General features: G+C 41.2%; 2 protein-coding genes and 1 non-coding gene across 8 annotated transcripts; 2 read left to right on the top strand and 1 right to left on the bottom strand.

Annotated features, from left to right (window-relative positions):
• Nucleotides 1-454: 454 nt before the first annotated feature.
• On the bottom strand, nt 455-20,065 carry tmem67 (transmembrane protein 67). Of its 2 annotated transcripts, XM_049584440.1 has the most exons (28): nt 19,843-20,065; nt 13,279-13,367; nt 13,053-13,143; nt 11,433-11,532; nt 10,273-10,336; nt 10,100-10,171; nt 9,946-10,008; nt 9,449-9,603; nt 9,207-9,315; nt 7,983-8,069; nt 7,638-7,703; nt 7,395-7,548; nt 7,200-7,320; nt 6,631-6,736; nt 6,369-6,425; nt 4,744-4,842; nt 4,545-4,643; nt 4,122-4,208; nt 3,912-4,011; nt 3,288-3,427; nt 3,051-3,191; nt 2,820-2,900; nt 2,616-2,732; nt 2,380-2,496; nt 2,164-2,271; nt 1,141-1,243; nt 864-1,006; nt 455-780 (listed from the first exon to the last, which is right to left on the bottom strand). In XM_049584440.1, exons 1-28 carry the CDS (start codon nt 20,045-20,047, stop codon nt 700-702), a joined length of 2,955 nt encoding a protein of 984 aa, XP_049440397.1. In that variant the 5' UTR covers nt 20,048-20,065; the 3' UTR covers nt 455-699. The 2 variants fall into 2 exon arrangements, 1 of the variants encoding a protein (XP_049440397.1); XR_007449906.1 differs by lacking the exon at nt 1,141-1,243 and having other exon boundaries at nt 655-780.
• Nucleotides 14,024-26,879, top strand: rbm12ba (RNA binding motif protein 12Ba). Of its 5 annotated transcripts, none has more exons than XM_049584450.1 (2): nt 14,024-14,154; nt 24,521-26,879. In XM_049584450.1, the coding sequence occupies exon 2, from the start codon at nt 24,546-24,548 to the stop codon at nt 26,262-26,264; it is 1,719 nt and encodes a 572-aa protein (XP_049440407.1). In that variant the 5' UTR covers nt 14,024-14,154; nt 24,521-24,545; the 3' UTR covers nt 26,265-26,879. The 5 variants fall into 5 exon arrangements, with proteins under 5 accessions (XP_049440407.1, XP_049440405.1, XP_049440404.1 ...); XM_049584448.1 differs by lacking the exon at nt 14,024-14,154 and adding an exon at nt 21,662-21,752; XM_049584447.1 differs by lacking the exon at nt 14,024-14,154 and adding an exon at nt 21,662-21,756.
• trnat-ugu (transfer RNA threonine (anticodon UGU)) lies at nt 15,975-16,047 on the top strand. The gene has a single exon. It is a non-coding gene; the product is annotated as a tRNA-Thr (tRNA).
• Nucleotides 26,880-26,980: the final 101 nt, after the last annotated feature.

The following is a 26,980-nucleotide window of genomic DNA, read 5'->3' as shown; positions in this document are numbered from 1 at the left end:
CTGGCCCCTGGGCCGTATGTTTGACATCCCTGGTTTAGGAGGTATTTACCAGGGGCTGAATTATCCGCAGAAGTCTCTTCCTCACCATAAGGAACAGATCAGGTGATTAAAACTGGTAAAAACACCACATAAAGAAGTTTCCACATTACAAATCAGTAATTGTTTCTGCGTAAAGAAACTGACAGGGATGTCTGTTGGATGACTAACCCATAAAACATGAAAGAAAAAATGCAAGAGCCATATAAAAATCAAATGCTGCCATAAAAAAGTGTTTTGCAATGTTGTCCGTAATGACCTAATATACCCGGACATGTTAAAGGGATACGTTTAAAAGCCTCTGCTGGTTGACAAATATATATGTATATATATGTATAATTCCACAGTATATATTGCACACCTATCTGCATCAAACTTTTCTTATATCATCACATAAATTTCAGGAAACTCAAAAGACATCTTGAAGTGAACTCCATTGAAATGACCTCAAAACAAGGCTATCTTCATATCAAAACATTTTAATCAATAAAAACATCAAAATCTTTAGAAAAATTATGATATTTACATCATGAAACAGTCGTGAAAATACTGTATGTGTAAAGAAAAGTACAAAAAAAAGGCTGCACAAGCTGTGAACAGTAAACATTTTGAGAGCAATGCCACCAAACAACACTGACATCACCAACTACTTCGCAAGGAACTTTATATCAGAAATCTCTCGTCCACCAGAGTCTTGTTGACGAGGTTCTTCCTCCCCAGAGTGTTACGGATCAAGCGAAATATCTGTAATGAATGAGATGGAAGTTAATGCATGTTTCTATATAGCACAGTGAAAGCAAAATATTGTATACACACCAAATACTGACCATCTGCTGTATGTATGTAAGCACGGCTGCGAGTACAAAGCTCTGAGATCCGAGGTCGACGATACAGAAGAACAAAGTGTCAAAGATCAGTAGTGTGGCCTCGTTTCCATAAAATAGCACATCACTGAAGGAGTGGGCCTCATCTGCAGTGAGGAAAGCAAACAGACGTTACACACACACACACACACACACACACACACACACACACACACACATATACTGTATTTACTATATACAAACAGAGATGTGCAGCCTGTCTGGGACAGCATGTCATTACCGTTGTAAAAGATGCTTTTTTCGGAGGGTTCAAGGAACTCCATCCCTATGACCCTCTCAAAGATCAGCTTGTCCTTCACTATATAGTCCATGTCTGGATGTCCCTGAGGTAAATAACGCAACATCAGAGGCAGAGCAACTCGTCTGTGCAAAACAGGTCAGGTCAAACAAAACAAATCATATACATATACTTTACAATCTAACAAATAAATGCATAGCTTGTTTGCAATCACTTGACAATTATGCTGGAGTTCCCAGAGAAAACCCACACTGACAGGCTCTAACCAGGAACCCTCTGCTGCGAGGCGACATTACTACACCACCATGCAGCCCGTGAGCATAACTTTCTTTTATATTCCAGCTCTATACACGGATGCACCACCATCAGGCTTACGTTACTAGCTAAAGTCAGAGATGTATTGTAACAGAGTAATAACGTTTCATTAAAGTACTTAAGTATTTTTGGGAAGTATCTGTGCTTAATTTATTCAAAATGAATGAATAAGTGAATTTGTTTTGTTGACAGTTCCCCATCCAAACCAAAACAAAAGCACATTGACGAGCTATACTGTGGCACAGTAGCTGGAGGTCACTCATCTCTCTGTTTTAGTCCTACTATTTTTAGGATTTTAAGCGTCACTAGTTCAATTTAAATTTCAATTCAATTCAATTTTATTTATAAAGCCCAATATCACAAATAACAATTAGCCTCAGAGGGCTTTACAGCATACGACATCCCTCTGTCCTTTGGACCCTCACAGTGGACAAGGTAAAACTCCCCCCCCCAAAAAACCTTTAACGGGGGAAAAAAAATGGTAGAAACCTCAGAAAGAGCAACCGAGGAGGAATCCCTCTTCCAGGACGGACAGACGAGCAGTAGATGTTTTCCCAATCTGATCGATTGGAACAGCCATAATGGACAGCGCACCAAAGTATGACTTCATATGCAAAGAAGCTATATACAATAAAACTGTGCCAGGTTCAGCGTGCTTGTGTGAGTTGATCTATGTGCTTTTATACTAACATGGTCTATAATGGATCCCAGGAAGTGGTTCATGGTCTGGTAGCCTCTGGCCCTCTGCTCAAAGTGGTTAGCCAAGCTTGCGTCCACCAGCCGCGACGGCCCGTGCCTCTGTAGTGCAGGAGACAAGCGAACATTTAAATTGAAAATGGAGAGTAATTTTTCTCTTGGCTTGACAGTTTATAGATGAGTTACAAACACAACAGAGAAAGCACAGACCCTGCCGATCTGCTCCCGTATCCTGTCATACTGTGCCCGCAGGTGACTGTTGAGAGACACCTGAAAGGTCTGGATCTCTGTGTTGGGGAGTAAACCTCTCTGACCACACAGGGACTCCTTGTGACAGAAAACGACAGCGAGGAAGAAAGAAAGAGGATGACTATAATGTGAAATCAACAAAGTCGTAAATGTGTCACAAGTACTAACACTGTAATGTGATCTGTTGGTGTACATACAGATTCTCTGTTCAGGTTGTTGTTCATTTCCTCCATGTTTGTATCTGCATGTCCGTGTACTGAACGCCCATGGATGTAGTAGCCGAAACAACGGTGAGATAACAGCAGCACAGAAATCTAAATAGAAACACGGACAAAGTACACTTTAGTAAAATACTCCAGGCAGATAAATTATTTGAATATAATATAAACATTGCTACTTACATTACTGATGGAGCAGAGATCTACAAACTGACGGATTTTATCCTCCACAAAGTGATCATGAAACACAGTGAAGAAAATCACCTGTCGAGATAAGTGATTATCTGTTAAAGGAGCTCTAAATACTCGTACTGTATGCAGTAGTTCCTTCATTTCTTAAGAAAGCCAGGAAGAGGAGAGAGCTCACAGAGAAGAGAGGGAAGGAGAGATAAGCATGAGTGGTGGCAGTTTTACCTGCAGAAGTCCAATGCAGAGCCACAGCGTGGCTGCCAGACCATAGCGCAGCATCAGGCTGTATGAAGGGGTGTACGCCTGTGAGGAGCGCTGTAAAGTTGGCCAGGGGTCCCTCAGGGCCAGGTTAGAGAAACCCAGCACCTGAACAGTACAGGGTGACAGGTCAGCAATGAGGAAAAGGGACATAACACAAGCTGCAAAAGAAGAACAGAGTGTATGTCTTGGTGTAACATGTACCTCAAGAAAGAAGAGCACAGCCATGATCTGAAAAGTTGGGCTGATCTTGCGGATGGTCTGAATCTCGTTCCATTCATTGGCCACAAAGTATGTCCTCCAGATGCTGACTGGGGAGGGGTCACGTTTCAGCTCCCCAGTGGCTGAAACAGCAGCAAATATACATGTGAATATACTGTATATATATTTATACATACAGACAGGGCACAAATGAAAGGAAAACATGGATTAGAAAGTGTAGAAACAGGGCTCACTGAATGGTTTGGCGGCTATGAAAATGACGTGAATAAAATACTACAGCCTTTACGGTGACATATATCAACCCAGTTTAACACTGAAGTGTCAAAAACTGCAGTTCCTCTAATGGCCACTCAAGGCTGGCTCCAAAAGCGATTCGATCCTCATACAAACCCATATTAAAATGCCCAACTTTAGAGCAGAAATAAACATGTTTACAGCCTGGTACAAAAAGCCGTTTTGGTCTCTCGCGTGGGTGCTGTGAGTGACAGGCAGGTGCCATCTGCTGAAAAGTGTGTATGTGTGTGTGTGTATGTGTGAATTGAATAAAACAGCCGTATAATTACTTCTTATCGTGACTGCCAAGTATAAACATAAATCTGTCTGTACCTTGTACAGTTCTGCTAGTTTTGCTCCTCGGCCTCTCCCAGTCAATAAAGAACACATCAACTGTCACCTGAAGGATCAGCTTGTGCAGAAACTGGATAGCCTGGGTAAAAATACACAAAACACTTTTTCAATATTTCTGTTAGAAGCACACCATTTAGCTTTCAAAAACAATGCTGCTCATTCTTTTCATCCGCTCAGTTGGTTTCTAACCTTGAGAGTGAAGGCGCAACCAATATATGTCACAAACTGCTCCTCCTGAGCAGGCAGCGGTAACAGCACTGATACAAACTGTTGGGCCTAAATGGATAAATACACAAATTAATCACAGGAAGCAGCCAATAATAATCCCACTCAAATCTACGCATTTGAACAAAAAATAAATAAATAAATAAAAATCAGGCAAATAAAGTAAAGGAGGAAAGAGACTTGCCTTTAACGTCTAAAGAGTGCAGAGAGGAAAACACATAAGTCCATGCAAGGACAAGAGAAGCATAGAAGAAAAGAAGTAAAGTTTTAAAAAAGGGCTCAAAGGAAACAGCTCCAGAATTTAGATACTGGACCAAACGTTAATTACCACTCAAGTGGGAAAACCAGAAATCATATAAAACAAAGTCCCAGAGGAATGAGACTAACCTTGTAAAAGATGAGCCAGTAAAGTCCAGTTCCCACGGTGACAGCGAAAAAAACATTGGCCAGATCTCCAGCATAAAACAACAAAAACTTCAGCATAGTCTGGGACAGATGGTGAGAGGAGGGAGAGACCAAAGTTACTCACAAGAATGACTACAGCGTATGGACTGACATAACTTATGACATGTTAAAGATGCAGTACCGCCACATCGACGAGCGGAGAGGCGATTCTCCTCTTCCAGCTGACTGTCTTCAGCAGAGAGTAGAGGACGGCCACACCACCCATCACACCTAGAGCAGTCTGTGCACACAAACATATCAGAGCCACAGGTGATACTGCAGCACTGTGGGCTGTGACATTAACACTGAAAAGCATCAAGAACATCTCCTTTATCTGTCACATTAAACCATTTAAAGCTGCAGTAGGTAACTTTTTTTGGCAAACATAAGAAGAAGTTACTATATCCTAACAGAAGTACATGACACAGATAATCTGTGGGAAAAAAAATCACACTCCTCTGCCTCCTCATCGTGCTCCTAATGGCAGCTAGCAAGAATCACAAAAAGTCTCTAACACAGCTGTCAATCATGTCAATCACTGCTTGTTAACTGCAGTCAAACTGTCAACCTAGGCAGCTGTGATCAAAAATGAATCAAGCTCCCGTTACTGCATTGTCTATTTTTCACCTTAGAAGTTTTCAGACACATATTTTAGTGTACTGTTTAGCTGTAAAATAAGAAAGTTTGCTCTGGCTGCTGCTTTTTTTTTGACTGTTTTCAACATGATAGTTGAGGTCACAAACTTTCTCATTTTACAGCTAACCAGTACACTAAAATCCATCCATCTGTTTTCCGTAACCGCTTATCCTCTTGAGGGTTGCAGGGGGGCTGGAGCCTATCCCAGCTGACACCCTGGACAGGTCACCAGACTATCACAGGGCTGACACATAGAGACAGACAACCATTCACACTCACATTCACACCTACGGGCAATTTAGAGTCACCAATTAACCTGCTTGTCTTTGGACTGTGGGAGGAAGCTGGAGTACCTGGAGAAAACCCATGCTGACACGTGTTCCTCTTCCTGTGAGGCGACAGTGCTAACCACTACACCAGCGTGCCGCCTCAGTACACGGAAATATATTTCAGAAAACATCTGAGACAGAAAATATTCTAATCATGAAAAGTGCTGCCTAGTTTGACAGGTCACGAGCAGTGACTGACATGACTGACAGCTGCCCTCTCTGAAAATGGCCTGTGGAGCCTCTAACTCCCTTTTTAATTCCTGATCAATTTTCTGTATTGAAAAGCGTAGGCCCACACCGTTTTTCAGCGTCAACACAACTGTTTTATTATCTCTGAGTCTATACACAGTGTAGCGTACAGCGTCTAACACATGGGATTCCTGGAATATAAGGCCATGTTGCAGAGAAAGATGTTTCAGCGTATTGCAGGTGTTTACACCCTTATGTGAAAAAAATAATTTTACAGACATTACAAGCAGCACTGTTACCATCTTTATTGTGACATTGAGCCACATTTTGGATCCATTCTTCCTCTCTGTTAAGACTCTGTTTCCAGCAGCACAGACACGAGTTTGACGTCAATGTTGCAGTCAGCAAAACATGCGGGCATCGATAAAGGGAGCTGATAACCTCGAAGGCATATGATTCCAATGCATCAGGCAAGATCGCACTGGTTCTCAACTCAAACCCGTTTATGATTCCCATCCCTAACTGGAGGTGCAGAAGTCTACTGTTCTCTCAGACCAGACCACCTGCCTACACAAGCTTTAACAATAAACATTTTATTATATCTTCTACTCACATCTGTCTTCATGCGAGCCTCCTTTTGATCCATCTCATACTCCACAGCAAACGTTGTCTAGAAACAGATAAATTGCATCAACACATTTACCAACTAAACTTTGTTTTTGACATAAATGAAGACAGCACCTCATATTGCCATTTTGACTTTAACAGGAGGCCTACTAAGAAAAAGTCATACTGCAACTTAATTTTTGAGATCAAAAGCATCAGCTGTATATATGTATGTGTGTGTGTGTGTGTGTGTGTGTGTTTTTACTCACAGTCACAGTTTGTGTTTTTATATCCATGATGGGGACGTCTCTGTAGGTCACAGTCATCAGAGGGGGAAATACATGTCCTTCCTGGGTTCGTGGAACCAGCTGGAACCTGCAATACACACATTTGATCAAAAACAGCACCGCTTCCCAAGGCAGTACCAAATACAAGCTTTAACTTTTATTTATTTATTTTTAAAATTTTATATACTTTATTAATCCCCAAGGGAAAATTATTATTATTATTTATTTTTTATTTTTTTTCACTCTGTTGTCAATTACACACAGGTCCGAACACACACATGCACAAACAGGACCTATACATGCACTAAGTGGAGAGATGTCAGAGTGGGGCTGTCCATGACAGGTGCTCCGAGCGGTTGGGGGGTTTGGTGCCTTGCTTAAGGGCACCTCGGCAGTGCCCAGGAGATGAACTGGCACCTCTCCAACTACCAGTCCACGCTCCATATTTTGGTCCGGGCGGGGACTTGAACGGGCGACCCTCCGGTTCTCAACCCAAGTCCAGAAAAAGTCCTTTCTTTTTTGTAATGGCAGTGTACACACTGATTGCCCACCTTATTTTGACACTGCTGGCTACACGGATGACTTTGGGCTGGGAGCCGGTGCTCTTCTCTCTTCCGCTCAGTGTGTCGACAACAAACATACGTCGAGACAGGTACCAGTTCTTCATGCTCTCTGCAAAGACAAAATACATTAAAACACCTTATACACACACCCACACCCACACTCTCTAAAAAATAAAATCCCACCTTGGTTGATGAAGCGTCCGTTGTATTGCTGGTTGTAGACAAGTGTAGGCAGAGGGAGAAGTTTTTTGTTCTCTTCTCCACCAAGATCCATAAACACATCATAGAACAGCGGCTCTGGATGGGTATCCAACAGCTCTTTAACTGAGAGATCGCACTGCAAACACACACACAGCCTCTAATACAACTGGGCATTGCAAAAGAGTTTGTGCACTGTCTCTGAGGCAAATGAAAAAGAAAACTCACACTTTCTTGGTAAGCGGTTCCAAAGCTGAACGCAGCTGCCTGTTTGGTGGTCGTTTCTGGGCAAAGCTAAAGAGCACAAGAGAAGAAGAGAGGAAGAGTGGAGTATTTATTTCCATATTTTGTATGAACCACATAAAAACTGCTTAATTCAATCAAAAGTAGCAAAAGATAAGTTTATGTTGTTCACATGCAAAACAGTGGTGGGCAACAGTAAGTGGAATCTGGCCCTATATCCAAACTATTCAGGAAAACCAAGCACTTCCATGTGTATTTCATGATAAGTTACGATTCTTTAGTGTATTCAGACTTAATATCTCATTTTATCATCGTCATTTGAAATCTTACCTGGAGATTACTTCTTCCTAGTGGTTCCCATCTGAGGAACTCTCCTCTGACATTGTAGACAGCAGCAAGCAGCTTGATGTCAGTGTTCTGTCAGACAGAGTATGTCAAATCAAGAGAACATTTTTGGCACCATTTAATGTTTATTGCTCTATTTGTAGAATCATGAAATTATGATTTTGTTGTGATAACTGGAGGATGATTGAGGTCAGGGTTCGTCCTGCAAAGAGGAATTTCTGGTGCCCCCTCCAAAGATGTTTTAGCTGGCGCTAAAGGAAATTCACAATTCCAATCCTCTCTGAATGTGTTTATCAAGCAGAACATAAACCTCAGTGCAAACGTTTTTGACTTTCAGCCATCAACTCCTCTCATCCACAGCTGCTTTATTTCAAACATGCAGCTGGTGCTGGATAAGCCAGCTAAGCTGCTTTGTTTTGACTGGGTCTGAAAACCTTCTCTGTGAGGCTACCATTAGTAGGAGAGAGGACTTTCTGTGATTCCTCATAAAATAAAAGCTGTTTTATTTCTGGTGACAATCTTAAAAGTGGTGAATGACAACCGCAGCATATTATTTGTGTCATGTCCTGCCTCATGCACCCCTTGCCTAAACTAAAGGGAGTATTTCCAATGGGAGGATGCATCTGACCTAACAATCTCCTGCCGTGTGCTACATGTGTAAAAGGGCAAGTCAGGAAAAATGTCCAGACCACCCAACCCATGCCTCTCTCTCTTAAAGGGACGGTTCATCCCACTATCAAAAACACATGTATTCTTCTTTTCTGTAGTGCCATTTATCAATCTAGATTATTTTGGTGTGAGTAGCAGAGTGTTGGAGATATCAGCTGTAGAGATGTCTGCCTTCTCTCCAATATAATGAAACTAGATGGCACTCGGCTTGTGGAGTTCAAAGTGCCATGAAAACACATTGGGGGGCCCTAGCACTTGGGCCTCTGGGCCTGTGCTTGGTAGGCGTATTGAGTAATCCATCCATAGTAGGAACTTTTATCTTTCTGCCGAATGATGAAAGACTTAGGGCTTTGTTTACTTAACCTATATAGACATTTTTGTTTATTGAATGGTCTGAAAGAACAGGAAAATGCATACATTTCTGTAAAATAACAGAGACTCACTGCCTTTACTGTACGCAGACCAATCAAGCTGTGGCGCATAGTCATCCCCCAGAGGCCCATTCTGAGACACAAGATACCCTGGAAGTTTATCACTCACCTTGTTTCTTCCTCGGAAACTGAACCCAATGGGAACAGGTTCGGTTTGAAGCACTCGACTGGCCAGTCCTGGCTCGTCCCCGTAGTAAAGCCACGGCAGGTTACCTCTCCTGAAGACAGAGTAACCAAAGCACTTACTGTCCACTCTGGGTGCAACTAAATTACAGTGTAGGCTGATGAAGCCTTGCTAAGTTTGCAAAGAAATCCCAATGTATACATATATGCCATGACAGTGTTGACTACCAGTAGGAGATGTCTTGAGTTGAGCTCATAGCAGCCCTAGATCTGAAGACGATGTTGAAGAGGCCGCAGGCATCAGTAGAGACGCCGCTGAAGGAGTGCATGTTCATCACACACATGTTCCCGAGAGCCTGACACGCTGTCAGGTTGGAGAAGACCTGTAAGCACAGAACTTGTTAATGCATGGCAGCTGAAACAAAGTTTAAGAAAAATCATAGTCTGAACTGTCATTACTTACAAACATATTTATTAGATACATTTTTGCATCAATTTGCAGTTAAAATTTCAATAGCTATAGTGAATGTCTGTGATTTGTCATGAACACCAACAGTTACAGATACACCACAACATCCTGAAATAACAAATATCCTCCTGTGTCACAATGAGCACATCACTTGTGGTGGTATGTAGCTGCAATTAGAACCTGAACTGTCCTCCTGTAATGCCAGATCAAGAATAAAGATTATTTTCAATAGCAACAGAGTAAGATGTGGAATTACAAGGCAGGCTGCTGACGAGGAGTACAGGTTTTTGACGAACCAGGCAGACTGGACACTGAATTTCTACAAGGGGAACAGAGCAGAAAACACAAATCAGAACACAGCCAAATACACAAAAATGATGTGAGCAAGTGAGAGATGGTAAGAGACTCACCAGCTGAGCATAGCTGACACTGGGATTCACATTGGTGGAGAGGCTGCCTGGAGGAATACACAAACCTCCTGCCTGGAAAATCACATACCAGTCATTGATGATACACTGAGTTAGTAACTGAACAGTGTGTGTATGAAGTGTCTGTAGGAGGGCAGAGGGTCAGCAGAACTCACCAGGACATTGGGAGGGGTACACTCACAGGAGGAGTTCATGAAGGTAGCCTGACATCTCTCACACCTGAAAGACAATTGTGGAGAGCAGTCAGACGCCTTTTCTTAGAACAAACAAAATACGTCATGGAAGAAAGAAACTGTGCCCTTGCAATGATGAGGGTCATGGGCCAGTGAGAGGCACAGAGGGATGAAGACAGGAAGTAGGGTTGCAATGGTATGAGATTTTCACAGTGAGATAACCATCTCACAGACAGTTTCATGGTATTATAATACACAGTATTACAGTTTTAATGACCCTTAAAGCTGTCGCTGGTAACTTTTATAAAAAATGATTTTTTGTTTTATTTGCTGAAACGGTCACTACATCCACACAGTAGTACATGAAACAGTCTGTGTTTCTCTGCCCTCTTGTGTTTCCTCTAATGGCATTACTGTAGGTGAATGAAAACAGCCAATCAAAGCCGAGGAATCTCAGACACTGTTGTCAATCATGTTAATTACTGAGTGAACTGTGGTCAAACTGATCAAATAGGAATCAAGATTCTGTTACAGCATTGCCTTTTTCTCTCCTCAGATGTTTTCAGAAACATATTTTAATGTACTGTTTACCTGTAAAAAAAAAAAGAGTTTGTGACCCGGCCGCCATGTTGGAAACAGTTGAGCTGTGCCCATGGACCAGAGCAAACTTTCTCATTTTACAGCCAAGCGAGTCTCCAAGTGAGTCCAGCTAAGCTGCCTATGAACTCCAAAACCAAAATAAGAAATGTCTCTCATAGTGCATGGACAGATTTCTTTGGTTTCACCACCATCGCTGCAAAGTCAAAGTACCAAATAATCATAAATAGCCCACGGCAGAGTTGCCACCTTGTGGAAAAACATATTAATGAATGCTCATTTGAACCTATTAGTCATATATTGATAGGCTAATTAAGACTTAGCAGGTTGTGTTACCTTCATTACAAGGCTCAAATATGGTCCAGAATGATTTTATTTGGGTGCCGACCCTTGAGATAATTGCATCAGTGCAATTGTATCAGTTTACTCTTCAAGATTATATAATATGTAAAAGGTATAAGCTAAGATGCCTTGGTCAAATTCTAGAGGTTGACTGTATAAATCAGCTGGATATGTGTTTCTGTTTGTATGGCAGTGATATGTACCTGTCTCCACTGAGGTTTGGTACAGACGAAGCAGGGGAGTTTCCATTACATGTTTCACACCTGGCCTCGTCCAAAAGGTTTCCATTGACATCTCGCTCCACTGAAAAAAAAAAACAGCCCACATTAAGACATTTACAGATAAAATACAAAATAATCTATGCTATTGCCACATTGGGTTAAATTTGCAGCAAGCACATGTGATGGAAAATTCTGGTATTTGGTATTGCTATGATGTATGTTGCTCATTTAACCCCTACTGTGACAGCAGTGAGAAGACACCAAGGTTACGAGCCAGGGAAGCTCAGACACCAAGTGTCCTTGTTAGTCTCAAGAGATGTTGTGTCTTAGGTATGTCAGACCACCTGAGCGTCATATATTTTGACTATCGATGTGCATGTGTTATGGGAACTATAAAGATAGCAGGGCTAGAGGACATCTAGCCACTCACTCACTGAGTGACTGTTCATGCGGTAGTATGTGTGTGACTCCATTCATGAATGCTTATTAAAACTCAAGAAAGACAGCCGACATGTGAAGACTTTTTCTTTAAACTGTTCATTAAATAGTTGTTTTGCCACCACAAAATTAGCGACCACGAAGGGACCTCATCTGTGAGCGGATTCTGGAATTCTGGACTGAAGGTGTGAAGACTGTGTGCACAGCAAGAGCTGAGGCTCTTACACCTCAAACTCCCCCACAAAGGAAGGTTGAGAGGAGGGCCTGACGTCTGGAAAACCGGGATTCCCTTCACCATTGGGCTCCAACAAACTTGGTGGCTGTCAACACCTCTCTGTCTTTTCTGGTGAGTTTTGAGGACTGCGCAGGAAAAATCTTTTCCACCTATTGAGATAGGTTGGCAGACGTGCCAGGCAGGGGTTCTGGGAAGCTGAGTGCAGAAAAAGTGGTGAGCTCGGTTAAGGTCAAGGAACCTAAAGTAGTGTAGGTTAGGAACCTAACACGACACCTGATTATTTCAGCCGTTAAAGGCAGGCGGAAGAAAAGGTGGTGAGAAGCTGTCTGGGTTAAAGGAGAAGTAGAGACACTTGCTACCAAAGTGGAACAGGCAGAGTGAGTGAAGAGCGTCTTTTTCTTTATTTCCTTTTTGCAAGTCATGCGCGTTTTTCAGGTAAAGGTAAAAATTTTCCTTTAAAGTGATAAGTTTGTTGCAGTCATTGGTGAGTGTAATAGAAATGTGATTACGTGCACTGTCTCATATTATACTGCCTAATGGAGTGTACAGTGTGATATTACGTCCTCTTTGTTTCTCCTGAAAATCATTAAACTGCCACTTCCCAGCAGGTGTTCCATGTTTCAGAGGCGAGACTGAGATTCAACCTTCAAACCTCAGTTTTCAGCAGATAATGGCTGAGAAAGATACAGATAGAATGAAGTAAACAGGAGCTATGAATAAACAAAGAGCAACTGTGTATAAACTAAAGGTCGACTGTCTCTGAGAGAGATTGTCTGCACAAGTATGTTTGCTGAACTTCTTTCTGTATTTCTCAGCCTGACAAGCCCAGAGGTTCATTTGTAAATACATTTTTTTTGCAATACACTCTTGATACAAGGTTACTTGTGGAATTCAGCTGTCTTAAGGGAAATTTCGACGATATGACTCACCCAGGATGTTGCCTTGTGCACACTGGCACTCCCCGTCTTCAGTGAGACTGCCTGGACAGCGAATACACCCAAACCCGCCTTTTGTCACTGCCTGTAAAAAGAGACAACTTGTCATGTCAGCATTATGACAAATGGTATTAGACATTGGAGGGTGAGATACAGTATCTACAGTATCATGTGAGATGAACAGCAAATAAAGACATGCTCTTTGGCTGATTGCACGTACAGGTTTGTCAGGTGGACACTGCTGGCAAGTGATGGACGCCTTGTCAGTGATGAGAGTTTGGTACCCAGTTTTGCAAATGCAGCTCAGTCCTGCAAAAAAGCGTAAAGCAGTGGGAAGTTAGTGGGAACAGAGGGCATAGTACAGAGTTGACTTCTGAGATATTAGTTGATTAACAAATCTCAGCTGCAAGTTCCTATCACCACCTGGCAACAATGCAGCACCAAAATAAGACATAAGACTACCCGTATATGGATAATGACTGGTGCATGCACAAATGGCCTCTTGCCCAGTACGAGGAGGAATGACTCACCCTTTGCTATACTTGCTAATGGCAACAGCAGAGCAAAAGGCAACACAAGAAGGAGCAAGAACTAAATTGCGGGGAAGTGGAAAAAAAGAGATCTTGGAGCTCTGATTGAGTTGATTAGAGTAACACTAACGCTGCTTGATTATTATACATTAATCAAGTTCTGGTAACTAGTTGCTATAATTCACTGAAAGGATACAGCAAGTGACACTCAGTAATCCAAGGTCACTTAACATCTGTTATTAAAATCAGCCTGAATTGGAAATCCCCAAAACACCTGCCTGCCTGCCTGCCTGCCTGCCTGCCTGTAGAAAACATCTAATTTCAGTGCTCTACTTCCCTTTCCTCTCATCTAACTTATTTGCATGGATCGCAAGTTGTAAATAGAAACATATAAATTGTACTTTGATGACACCGGATGACAGATGCTAAGGAGCAGTAACAGTGACAGAAACTGGACTGGCTTCAGCATTTTTCTTGAAGAACAGGAGGAACCTTTAATCAAGACTTACCAAAGAGGCATCGTCATTGTTTTTGATCTGAATTTTGCTCTTGTTGGAAGCCTGCAGGTCAGTTTATTTTAAGTCCTGAGGAAATCTTCCTTGCTCTTTCTAAATTATTACTTTATAGTCTTTATACTGTAGTATAAAGGGGCGGCAGTAGCTCAGCCCATAGGGACTTGGGTTGGGAACCGGAGGGTCGCCTGTTCGAGTCCCCGTCCGGACCAAAATATGGAGCATGGACTGGTGGCTGGAGAGGTGCCAGTTCACCTCCTGGGCACTGCCGAGGTGCCCTTAAGCAAGGCACCAAACCCCCCAACCGCTCGGGGCGCCCGACCAAAGGGCAGCCACCTCACTCTGAGATCTCTCCACTTTGTGCATGTATAGGTCCTGTTTGTGCATGTGTGTGTCTTTCGGACCTGTGTGTAATTGACAAGCAAGAGTGAAAACATTGAATTTCCCCTCAGGGGGATTAATAAAGTGAATAAACTTAAACTTAATAAAAATATCAATTTATCAACACACACCAATACAGTATGAAAACTTATTTTCCACAGAATTGATACACCGGTACCAGCTGCACTTTGTCGCACTCTGCTATTGTTACTGTTTACTACAGTCATCCTGCTGTTCTCTGCTACTAACCAAGCAAAAATAAGTCGTCATTGTCATGTTATGGCCTTGTTATATTTATCTTTTACTAAAAATCTTATATCCTTAATGTGATTTTTTTCCTTGCAGTATTGAATGTGTTGTGATGTCGATATTTTTCAAAGTACAGTATTGAAAGTTAGAAATTCTAGTATCATGGCAGCACTATTATACTGTACATTTTATTTTGTGGCTTGAGCGAGGAAGACGAGTTGCTCTTATCGCAAGTGAAGTGAAGTGAAGTGCAGAGATGTAACACAAATAGACTCTGCAACATGCAGTTTCATTGACCAAATACGCAATAATAATTTGTTAAAACAGAAACTATTAAATTAACTTTTTTTTTTTTTTTTAAACATAGGAGGGCAGTTACCAATATTTATGAGTCTTCTAGCTACTGACAATGATGATGATTTCTGTATTTTGTATCATGCACACAAAGATGTGCCCAACCCTTATGGATGTTATCTTACTGCTCAGCCCTCAAACAAAATACTCTGCCTTCTATTCCAGGTCCGGCAAAGAAATTCAGTTACAAAAAAGCTCCCCTTCTGAAACAAAACTAAAATCTTTCATGATCGTCCAACCAAAAGAAATCAACATAAACAGGTCATTTTATTAAAAAAGTACATCCCTATGTGCTCATGTACGGGACAGTAGACAGGAAGTGAACCTCATTCTCAACTTCACTTAAATTACACAAACAAATTCTGTCCTCTGGGGTGGTGTTAGACTGTCCAGTCTCTAAAGCTAATGGTAATGTTCCTGAACACAACTGAGCACATATATATCAAATCAAGTTTATTTATATAGAACAAATCCCATGAAAAGACCTGTGACTACATCACATTAGTCCATCTCCCAGTGCTTTCCAACATCTCTATACTGTCTGAGGCAATCAGCTCAAGGTTTATTCCCTCTGAGGATGTAGGTGTTTACTTCACAGACTTTCATTTTGAAAAAAAAAAAAAAAAGCATGTCCAGGAGCAGCTGAGACTAAGAGCCCTGAAATGAACGCCCTTGTCTCACTGTAGTTTCCTTCAAGATGGTAAAGGAAAATGGTTTGAAGATATCTATATTTAGATCTCATCATTGAACAGTGTCCACCTTCAATCAGCTGGTGCTGCGTAACAAAGCTCAGGACACTCCTGTAACTGGTTGATCTCGTCAGGGCCCACACCCATGATTGTTCAAGGTGTAGTCTCAATAATCATACTTGATGTGAAATATATAACAAAGGCTCTATAGCTCAGTGGTTAGAGCACTGGTCTTGTAAACCAGGGGTCGTGAGTTCGATCCTCACTAGGGCCTTGAAACTCATTTATTTAATCTTGACTGGTCACACACAAACACCTTCAATAGCATAAAAAAGTCCACTGTGGGGCACTGGTGGCTTAGTGGTAGAGCAGGCGCCCCATGTACAAGGCTGTTGCCGCAGCGGCCTGGGTTCGAATCCAGCCTATGGCCCCCTCCTGCATGCTGCCATCCTCCCCACACCCACCTGTCCTGTCCATCAAAGGCAAAATGCATAAAAAAAGTCCAATGTATTAGGGGAAACTATTTATCACCGATTGAAGGCTCAGATTTAGAGAGATATAGTGGCATTGCACATTGAGGATTTGAGATTGTTGCAACCAGCTGAAACTTCTCCTGATTAGAAATCCTTCAGTGTTTATTGTTCAGGAGGTTTTTATTAGGAACCAAGACGGGCAGCTTGCCCACCACATGCTTATGTGTGCTCACCTTTTTTCTCTAGTAACTTAAGATCCAGACATTTCAAAGGTTTTGACTGGGAACAAATTATCCGCAGAGGTCAGAACAAAACCAGTGCAAAAACTGAATAAAGCAGTTTCACATTAAAAAAAAAAAATCTGTATTTTTCCGAATCTGCTTGTCACAGAGTGGCTGCAGACTTCAGTGGTCGACACAGAAATGCCAGAGCCAGTGTTGGGTTTGTCCATTCTGAGTTTCTGTGGTGCACGGTGGTGCAGTGGTTAGCACTGTCACCTTCGAACCCAGGGTGGGGGAGTTTGTATGTTCTCATATCAGCGTGGGTTTTCTCTGGCTTACTCCCACCAAAGACATGCACGTTAGGTTAATTGGTGACTCTGAATTGCCTGTAGGTGTGAGTGTGAATGTCTCTGGCAACCTGTCCAGGGTGTACCCCGCCTGTTGCCCAAAGTCAGCTGGGATAGGCTCCAGCCCCCCGAGACTCCTAACATCATAAGCAGTTACAGAAAATAAATGAATGAATATACAGTACAGGCCAAAAGTTTGGACACACCTTCTCATTCAATGCATTTTCTTTATTTTCATGACTATTTACATTGTAGATTCTCACTGAAGGCATCAAAACTATGAATGAACACATGTGGAGTTATGTACTTAACAAAAAAAGGTGAAATAACTGAAAACATGTTTTATATTCTAGTTTCTTCAAAATAGCCACCCTTTGCTCTGATTACTGCTTTGCACACTCTTGGCATTCTCTCCATGAGCTTCAAGAGGTAGTCACCTGAAATGGTTTTCCAACAGTCTTGAAGGAGTTCCCAGAGGTGTTTAGCACTTGTTGGCCCCTTTGCCTTCACTCTGCGGTCCAGCTCACCCCAAACCATCTCCATTGGGTTCAGGTCCGGTGACTGTGGAGGCCAGGTCATCTGCCGCAGCACTCCATCACTCTCCTTCTTGGTCAAATAGCCCTTACACAGCCTGGAGGTGTGTTTGGGGTCATTGTCCTGTTGAAAAATAAATGATCGTCCAACTAAACGCAAACCGGATGGGATGGCATGTCGCTGCAGGATGCTGTGGTAGCCATGCTGGTTCAGTGTGCCTTCAATTTTGAATAAATCCCCAACAGTGTCACCAGCAAAACACCCCCACACCATCACACCTCCTCCTCCATGCTTCACAGTGGGAACCAGGCATGTGGAATCCATCCGTTCACCTTTTCTGCGTCTCACAAAGACACGGCGGTTGGAACCAAAGATCTCAAATTTGGACTCATCAGACCAAAGCACAGATTTCCACTGGTCTAATGTCCATTCCTTGTGTTTCGTGGCCCAAACAAATCTCTTCTGCTTGTTGCCTCTCCTTAGCAGTGGTTTCCTAGCAGCTATTTGACCATGAAGGCCTGATTCGCGCAGTCTCCTCTTAACACTTGTTCTAGAGATGGGTCTGCTGCTAGAACTCTGTGTGGCATTCATCTGGTCTCTGATCTGAGCTGCTGTTAACTTGCGATTTCTGAGGCTGGTGACTCGGATGAACTTATCCTCAGAAGCAGAGGTGACTCTTGGTCTTCCTTTCCTGGGTCGGTCCTCATGTGTGCCAGTTTCGTTGTAGCGCTTGATGGTTTTTGCGACTCCACTTGGGGACACATTTAAAGTTTTTGCAATTTTCCGGACTGACTGACCTTCATTTCTTAAAGCAATGATGGCCACTCGTTTTTCTTTAGTTAGCTGATTGGTTCTTGCCATAATATGAATTTTAACAGTTGTCCAATAGGGCTGTCGGCTGTGTATTAACCTGACTTGTGCACAACACAACTGATGGTCCCAACCCCATTGATAAAGCAAGAAATTCCACTAATTAACCCTGATAAGGCACACCTGTGAAGTGGAAACCATTTCAGGTGACTACCTCTTGAAGCTCATGGAGAGAATGCCAAGAGTGTGCAAAGCAGTAATCAGAGCAAAGGGTGGCTATTTTGAAGAAACTAGAATATAAAACATGTTTTCAGTTATTTCACCTTTTTGTTAAGTACATAACTCCACATGTGTTCATTCATAGTTTTGATGCCTTCAGTGAGAATCTACAATGTAAATAGTCATGAAAATAAAGAAAACGCATTGAATGAGAAGGTGTGTCCAAACTTTTGGCCTGTACTGTATATTAAATTTAAAAACAACCACAGTGACCAAAGTGCTGCACAAATTTAAAAAAATGACACACAATGATACAGCAATATAAAATGAACAGAAATATAAAACACAATAAAAACAGTGAGAACAATTACATACATTATAAAGTTTATAAAATACTAAAATATTGAAACCACTACAAACAACTTTTGGCCATTGAAAACGTACATTTTAAGAATTGTCTTAAAAGTGTCAGTGGAGGGGGAGCATTTGATTAAGATTGGAAGGCTCTTCCAGAGCTTTGGAGCAGCTACCACAAAGGCACGTTCTTTGTCTTTTGTTTCGATTACACTTCATATAAGACAAAAAGACAACAAGTTCTTAGTTTTGTTTTAAACCATGTATAAATGGACCATTTTTGTCTAAACAAGAGAAACATTTTACTCCTAATCTCCTAAATATCACAGATTAATCTGTTCTGGAAAATAAATGGCATGTTGTTAAAATAAAGTAAGGATTTCAACTTAACTACTTCTACATAATCTGACTGCCTTTGAATAGATGTTTAGCTCCACTCCTCCTGAGCCATTTCAAGAATGTTACAGGGATAAGAAGTAATAAAATGCTCCAGCAAGCTCTACATTTACGGGTTTGGCCTATTATTGTGACCACCCCAAGGCACACCTGTGTAGTCATGATGCTGTTTCGTCGACATCTTGATATGCCACACCAGTCAGGCTGGAAAAGTGCTCACTACCATGGATTTAAAAAATCTGCATTTAAAAAATATGTTACGTATGGCGTGCATTAAAAAGAAAGTCTTAGATCTTTAACTGAAACCCGTGAAAATGGGAGCAAAAACAAAAGTGTTGCGTTTACATGTTTGTTCAGTATATATGTAATGTTATAAGCCACATTACCCAGACCTAACTGCTGTCTGTATTTGCAGGTACTAACTTTATTCCATATTAATCCACACAGCTCACTGCGCATTGTTTTTAAGTGGACTGCTCCTTTAAGAGTTCCCAACAGTCATGTTAGCTAAACTCTTCATTGATTTTTAATATCTTAGCTAGCCTTTAGCACCTAGCTAACTATTACCCAGCTCATTGTGGTTTCTTTCCGTCGTGGGAGGTTAACCGCCTCACAGTTAGAGTTATTTGATTTAAGGTACGTCTATTAACACTTTTTTCTTCGCACAGAGTCGTCGGTGAAACAGTTTTTGTGATGCGGTGTGATGGTAACCGACCTGTTGTGCTCCGTCGCTGGTTTGAACCGCAGCTCACACACGACAGACTCGAGATATCGAAAAATTCCTCCGCGCTACAGTCAGAAGGAGTTTTATACGGGATGACAAACTGCTGGCAATAAAAAACATCTGTGTATATTAACAGCAATAACGTTAGGGGCACTTTGTATCTGTGAACAGCAGACGGTGGCGTCTCCGTCGCCATGGTAAACAACGGTCTTCCTTTTTACCCACAATGCCATTCACCCAGCGTGATGACGTTTGACCGAATTCATAGGTGCGTCACAGAAAAAAAAGTAATAAAACTTCATTATACTTGTAATTCTGTTTATTTATAAAGCTTTAAAGCAAGGAGAATTAATGTACAATTATATTTAGTTATAAATAATCGCATAAATACATAAAAGGTCATTATCAATGTAATATAATAATCAGAAGCTTTATTTACTTATCACCTTTCAAGAAATGCAGCACAAACTGCTTCACAATAAGATACTTCTATGCTTCACATGAAGATCGACGTAAGAGACAGAAGGCATCATAGGTCAATATTAGCAAAACTATCACCTGTATAGCAGATGTTTTGTACATCTTTTAAAAGTCCAGTCTCACTGCACAATATGTGTTTTAAACTTAGGGCCTTGTCGAGACACAATTGAAATTATTTTTTGTATTTTGTCAGGAACTGAAAAAATAAATACAATCAGAGACACTCAAGTCGAAATTAATTTAAATGAATTAATTTATAATTTTGTACAGCAGACATTTTGACTCAAGCAGACATTAATAGTGGCTCAGTTCCATTCAGTGTCCCAGTAGGCGATACCAGTGAGTCAGCATGCACAATACCAGGGCCTCCCCTTCGTGGAATGCAGCAAATACTAATGTTAATAAATACATCTGTGCTTTTCCTACTGTGGCCTGTCAAAATTTCTGCCATGAAAGAGGTCAATCTCATAGCACAGGCAATATAATGTTTGATAAAATGCACCAATTTTTGTTTAAAGCTAAGGGAAAGCTGCAAAAGTTTATCCACATATAAATACAAAATAATTAAGATCAGAAATCATAATCAGAAACACTTTATTGATTCCTGAGGGGAATTTGTGATACTTCACAGTCTCCCTGATGTAAAACACAGAGAATTATAGAAAGTAGAAATAACTAAATATCTAAAAATATTAAAATAATAATAATAAAGATATATAAATTGTACTAGAATGTCTAACATTAGTATGTAAAATATTAAAAAACATAAAATATGTATAAATAAAGTGTGTAAAAAAAATATGAAAATGTGTGCTTATGCTACATTATGAAGTATAAAACTAGTATGTAAAGTTCTGTAAAGTTTCAGAAATATAAATTATGAGTATTATGCTACAACGTAGAACACAATATATACATAAATAAGAATAAGAATAAGAATTATATACAATATGTGCATCACATGTTAAATATACATTCAAGAGTGGTGTTGGTAAGAATAATGAAGGATACTGAGAAAATGTTGCACAGTTAAATAATTGCACCAGTTACAGTGTTTAGACTTAACAGTTAGAATTACAAGTATATAATTAAGACAGTTTCACAAAGAAGTATTGTGCTTTTACGTAAATCAAAGAATTATAGGTGTGTAATACATAACACACCATAAAGGTTGTCCTAGTCAAACAGGTTTTTATGAGGGTAGTAAATAACCCACGTAGGGGAGCAAGGTTTTTATACTGGGCTGTTTGACTGGAGAATGCTCTGTTATATAACAACTGCTTATGAGTCATGAGGGACTTTTGGCAGGAAATTACAGCGGTGCAGCTTTGTCTTCTTCACTTCCTTGTGACAGAGATCGGCCATATCTTTGCATAGTCCTCAAGACAGAGAGACACAGAGAGACACCTAGGTGAGATTAAGTAGGTAAGATTTTAAAATGTAAACATTTAAGTGGAATTATCTTAAGGGAATGAGGCAGATGAGAAGGTGTTTTAGAAACCTCACAAAGCCAGTTGGACTGTTTCTGTCAGTGTGTAGATCTTCGACTGCTGAGGGCAAGAACAAGGAAGCCACACAGAGGAAAGCAGCCCATGGGCCTGAGTGAGGCCAAGTAAAATGAGCACATGTTGATTGCTAAATGCTTTGGATCATTTTACCTTAGTCCTGTTTTTGCCTGATCATTGTGGTCAGTTGTTGGCTGAAGAATTGTGGCTTTTGATGGTGAAAGATTTTGGTCACTTTCCTTTTTTCGGACGGAAGATTTTCTTTTTTGCAGATAACATTTTTATTTCATCCGACGGTTGGTTGTTTTGGGACTGCAGACTGATTTTTTCGTGGAGGAGAAATGCTTAAAAAATGGAGCTGGAGAGATGCGTAGAATATGATGTGATGGCTTTTCATCAGTTTAAACAGTGGACAAAAGGCAGTTCAGTAAAATATAGGCTATGAAAACAAATATGTCTGTGCTATCACAAACAGGAGACAATAGATTCTGTATTGTGTATGTCGTGGCAATTTTTACCCGATCTGCTTGGGAGTCAACAAACAAGACTGAATAGCTTCATGCACGAGAGTTTATTCTCCATAGAGAAGGCGCAACCTCAGGCTCAGCGCTCAGAGTTTGTGCCCAGAACAGTGAATAGAGGGCATCTTTATACCTACACTCAGACGACAAGATGATGAGAAATCAATTGTTCCTTCCTGATTTAATTATGTTCTCCTGGTTACATCAGAGGAACATACCTGCTGCAGTCTAGTATATAACATGTTAGGTGATCGGCTGTATCTGTTAGACAGTCAATGGACTGTTTCTGAAGGTGAGATTATAGAGAATGTAAATCTCTTCACGATGTCAAGTAACGACAGATGTTTACAAAAGGGGAATGCAAAGGTCACACACTTACAAAGACATAGGAAGAATGAAACAATATAAGCATATGCATGAAGAAGACAAAATCCACCAAATTCCACCAAATTCCACCAAAGTCCCCATTAGCCACTGCCAAGGAAGCGGCTACTCTTCTGTGGGACACACAAGTGACATCACATTATAATGTAAAACAGATATATACCCCTAAAACTTCAATATTAGCCCAGGTTATTATTTGCTTCCATGAAAAGTCACATGTAATGAAAAGTGAGAGGTAGACTGACTGAATGTGGACAAACTGAGACATACTGTTGAATTTGCACAAAGTTTCAAGGATATCACAGCTGTTCATCATTTGTTTTATAAATGGATGAACATTTTCAGAATGTACTTCTTTATAGTAAAATAAGGCAAACATTTGAAGAGGTTGTTATTCAAAGGTTATTATATAATGGTTTTCCTGGTCTGGCCCACTGGAGATCAAACTGGGCTATTGGGGTGGACGATATGGCCCTAAAATAATATCATGATATTTCACGATACTCTTCACAATTCTTAATTATTTTAATATAGATTTAAGAAAACAGTATTGCATCAAAATAAGTGATATAGTTTTACATGTTAACAGTTTGCCTTCAAATATTCAGTAAAAACTAAACAAAAATGATCTCTCATTTCTTTAGTTTGTGAACAACAGTAACTCAGAGTGAGATTCAGATTCTGTTACAATATTAATAGCTCAACAAATTAAAATCTACCACAAATTACACATTTAAACAGCTCCCAAATATAAAAAATGTACCCTGGGATCCATATATATATATATATATATATATATATATATATAAATCAACAGGTGATTTCCTTCTTTTAGCAAAATCCTAAATGACTGAGTTTTTTTTTTCCACCTGGACCTTTATGCTCTGCCATTTCTCCTCTAATCATCACGCTGTAACCTGTGACAGGCTGTTATGATACCACAACTATCACATATTCACATATATGGAGTTTTTTGTCGAGCTGTGAGCGTCACATAGGTTTATATTACCAAACGTTTCTGACAAAATCACTTGATAACACCGACTCCTGTGTGGACGGCGAGAAGAGAAGGAGAGATGCTGTGCTGCTGCCAGAGGAGCCGCTGACTGAGTTCCCTCTGAGCAGTAAGTCACTAAAAGAGCCTGAGAAGTCCGGGGCTGTTCATAAGACATCCAGGACGCCACGGTTTATTTTACACTACTGAAGCTGCTCCTCTTTATGGAACCGCTGCTGAGTCGGTGATACTTTCGCCTTCGCCTTCATATTAAAAATCATACCTGTATTATTGAGAACGAGATGATGTGGCACACCTCTACTGGACTGTATGTGGCCCCTAAACTAAAATGAGTTCAACACCCCTGCTGTAGAGGCGTTGTCCTGACTGTAGCTCACACTCCAGCCCGGTAGGTGGCGGTACTGCGCGTCACACGCACTCCAGAGCCAATGAAAGCGAAGGGAGAGAAAGACTGCATTCTTAAGCAGCGCGGGGAGCAGGGGGAGACCACATTCCAGCGTGTTCACAAATGTAGACGGAACTACGGCAACAACACCGCTAGCAGACAACGTATATTAACATTTATAACGTTACATTGTACCTACGTGTGGTGTGGTGAGTATTCATGCGCGTGTCATGGAGACAGAGAAACTGTTACTCAGTATTTTCTCTTTTCCCCTTCAGTGCTCCTGTGACGCACGTGTTTTTTTTTATTAAAAAAACGCAACGTGTAACATTTGTCGCATTAGTTTTGTATTTCTCACCACTGTTGTCTTAATTTGCAGATGCCACGTGGTCTGGTGTGACAAAATGACCATCATACTGAGACTGCAAGGCCTCGATGTGAAGGCAGGCACTGAAGATATTAGGAAATTCTTTGGACATCTTCACATACCTGATGGAGGAGTGTACATCGTGGGAGGAAGTCTCAGAGAAGCTTTTATTGCATTCACCTCTGAAAGAGATGCCCAGCTTGCCATGCGGTACAGTGGAAATTTCCTCAAAGGGTCTGTGGTGTCCCTGCACATAAGCAGCATGGCAGAGCTGGAGGAAAAACTCAACATATTGTTGAAGAAGAAGAAAAAGAAACCCTCCCCCACGCAGGCCACTGTTAAGACACCTGAAACCTCTCCAGATGCAGATGTGCCACATTTGAAACCCAACACTGCAAATGTGAAACCACCTACTGCTCAGCCGCTGGATCCAAGGACTGCAAATCTGCATATTGCAAATTTACAACCTTCAAATGCACACTCACTTGATTCCAATACTGCCTTTCTTCTGGGGGTGTGTACTGTCCTTCAAGGTCTCCAGTCATCCCTTACGGGTGAAAACAATGAGGCATTGCCAAGACTTGATTTCCCCAGAGCTGACAACACAGCTGAGTTTGACGAGGTGAGTTCGCCAGAGCAAACTCTGGACCCAAGCCCAGGCTACGTCAGGCTCTTTGGTCTGCCATCCTCTGCTTCAAAAGAAGTCATCTGCCATTTTTTCAAAGGGTTGTCTGTGCAGGAAGCCATCGTGAATGTAGAGCTGGGACGCAGCCGTGGCTGTCTGGTGAAGTTTGCCAGCATGCAGGATGCAAGTAAAGCTCTTCTCTTCAACCAGCAGTCACTGGGGCCCTTCTGTGTGGAGGTACGTGGAGCAACTGAGAAGATGTGGACCAGTGCTGTGCAAGAATGTGAAACTGCTTTGGATGTTGGGGTGAAACCCAAGCAGAATCCTCTGAGGGAAACTGCAAACCACAAACACAGAAATGCTTCTGCGTTGCAGATAAAGAGGAAATCTGTCAATAAGTCGCCATCTGTGTCACCAAAAAAGCCAAGACCTGACAATGACTCAACAACCACCATATCTCCAACTGAGGAGCACACTGTCATGGTCAGGAATCTGCCCAAAGGGATGACCAAGACTGAAATAAAAGAATTGTTTGGGTGTCCAAACATTGCACACAAAAATGTGCTACATCTGCTCGACAAAGAAGGTAACAGAACGGACACTGCTTTTCTTATTTTTAACCGCACCGAGGATTACAACTATGCACTGAACCTCAGCGGCTGCCATGTGGGCTCTGATGCCATTGAGGTCTCATCAACCACTAGAATGATAATGAGGGACATGATGGCCAAAAGCCATTACAGGAGTCTTAAGCCTTGTCCAAAGACAGACACAATGAAGAAACCAAATCGAAAGAGGAAATTAAATCCAGGTGTGACACCAGAAGAAGCACCAAGCGTGAACCCGGACCCGGCAGCCCAGACATGCTTGTTTGTCAGAAACATGCCAGCAGATGTGATGAAAAGTCACATTAAAAGTCTTTTCTTCAAGTACAAAGTGAGGATGGACAGCATCGTCTTACTGCATGACGGTGATGGCAAGGGTATCGGTGAGGCCGTGGTCCAGTTTAAGTCACAGAAACTCGCTGCACTTGCTCAGAAGCTGCACGGTCAGGACTTCCTGGGGACAAAAGTGCTTCTTACCCGCATAAACGTGAAGCAGATGGAGGACATCTTGCAAAGAAATGCTTGAGGACGTTGAATATCAATGCTCGAATGCACACAACCACGTTAGAGACTGCTTCTTTTCTACCAAGTTGGTTTTCCAACTTTAAATCTGCTTGATTGCATCCATCTGCTTAAATTTCAGTTTTCTACTTATTAAATGTCATGCTTAACATCTCACTGTTACACTTTACTTTATATTACACCTTTGTACATTCCAGACATTTGAAAATAAACTTTTTTTAATACCGTTTTCATGGCCCATTTATTAACCTAAGAAACACTAAAGTGATGTGCTTGTGTGAATCTGCAACGTTGGAACGGGATCCACTTTGAAACAGCTGGGTGCTTTTATGCTGCAGACATTTATGATAATGGAAAGTAATCAACCTCATCTACACTTTGAGGATATACACAGGTATGCTTTATAACGTTATCTTGGGATGCTTAAAATTTTTGTTTGATTTAATGCGTTCACTGAAACATGTTCCAGCAGGAGAGGCTAAGTGTCTCAAGCACTTCAGTGGGACTACATTCAGAAGCTATTGGAGCGCCCCCATCATTGTCCATGTAGCACATAAATTGAGGAACGTTTCAAAAGGAAAAAGCTTGAATAAATCAATTTCAAAACAGGTCTTTTTTTCCAATTACTTTTAATAGAACACTGCCTTGGGAAAAGATCAATGGTCATACACTCAAGTACAGTTAAAGCTGCTGAAAACATGCATGTGTGATTTTGTGGTA

Source organism: Epinephelus fuscoguttatus, linkage group LG8, assembly GCF_011397635.1.
Source record: "Epinephelus fuscoguttatus linkage group LG8, E.fuscoguttatus.final_Chr_v1".
NCBI lineage: Eukaryota > Metazoa > Chordata > Actinopteri > Perciformes > Serranidae > Epinephelus > Epinephelus fuscoguttatus.
Note: the sequence above shows the minus strand (reverse complement) of the source record. Positions and strands in the feature narration are given on the sequence as shown.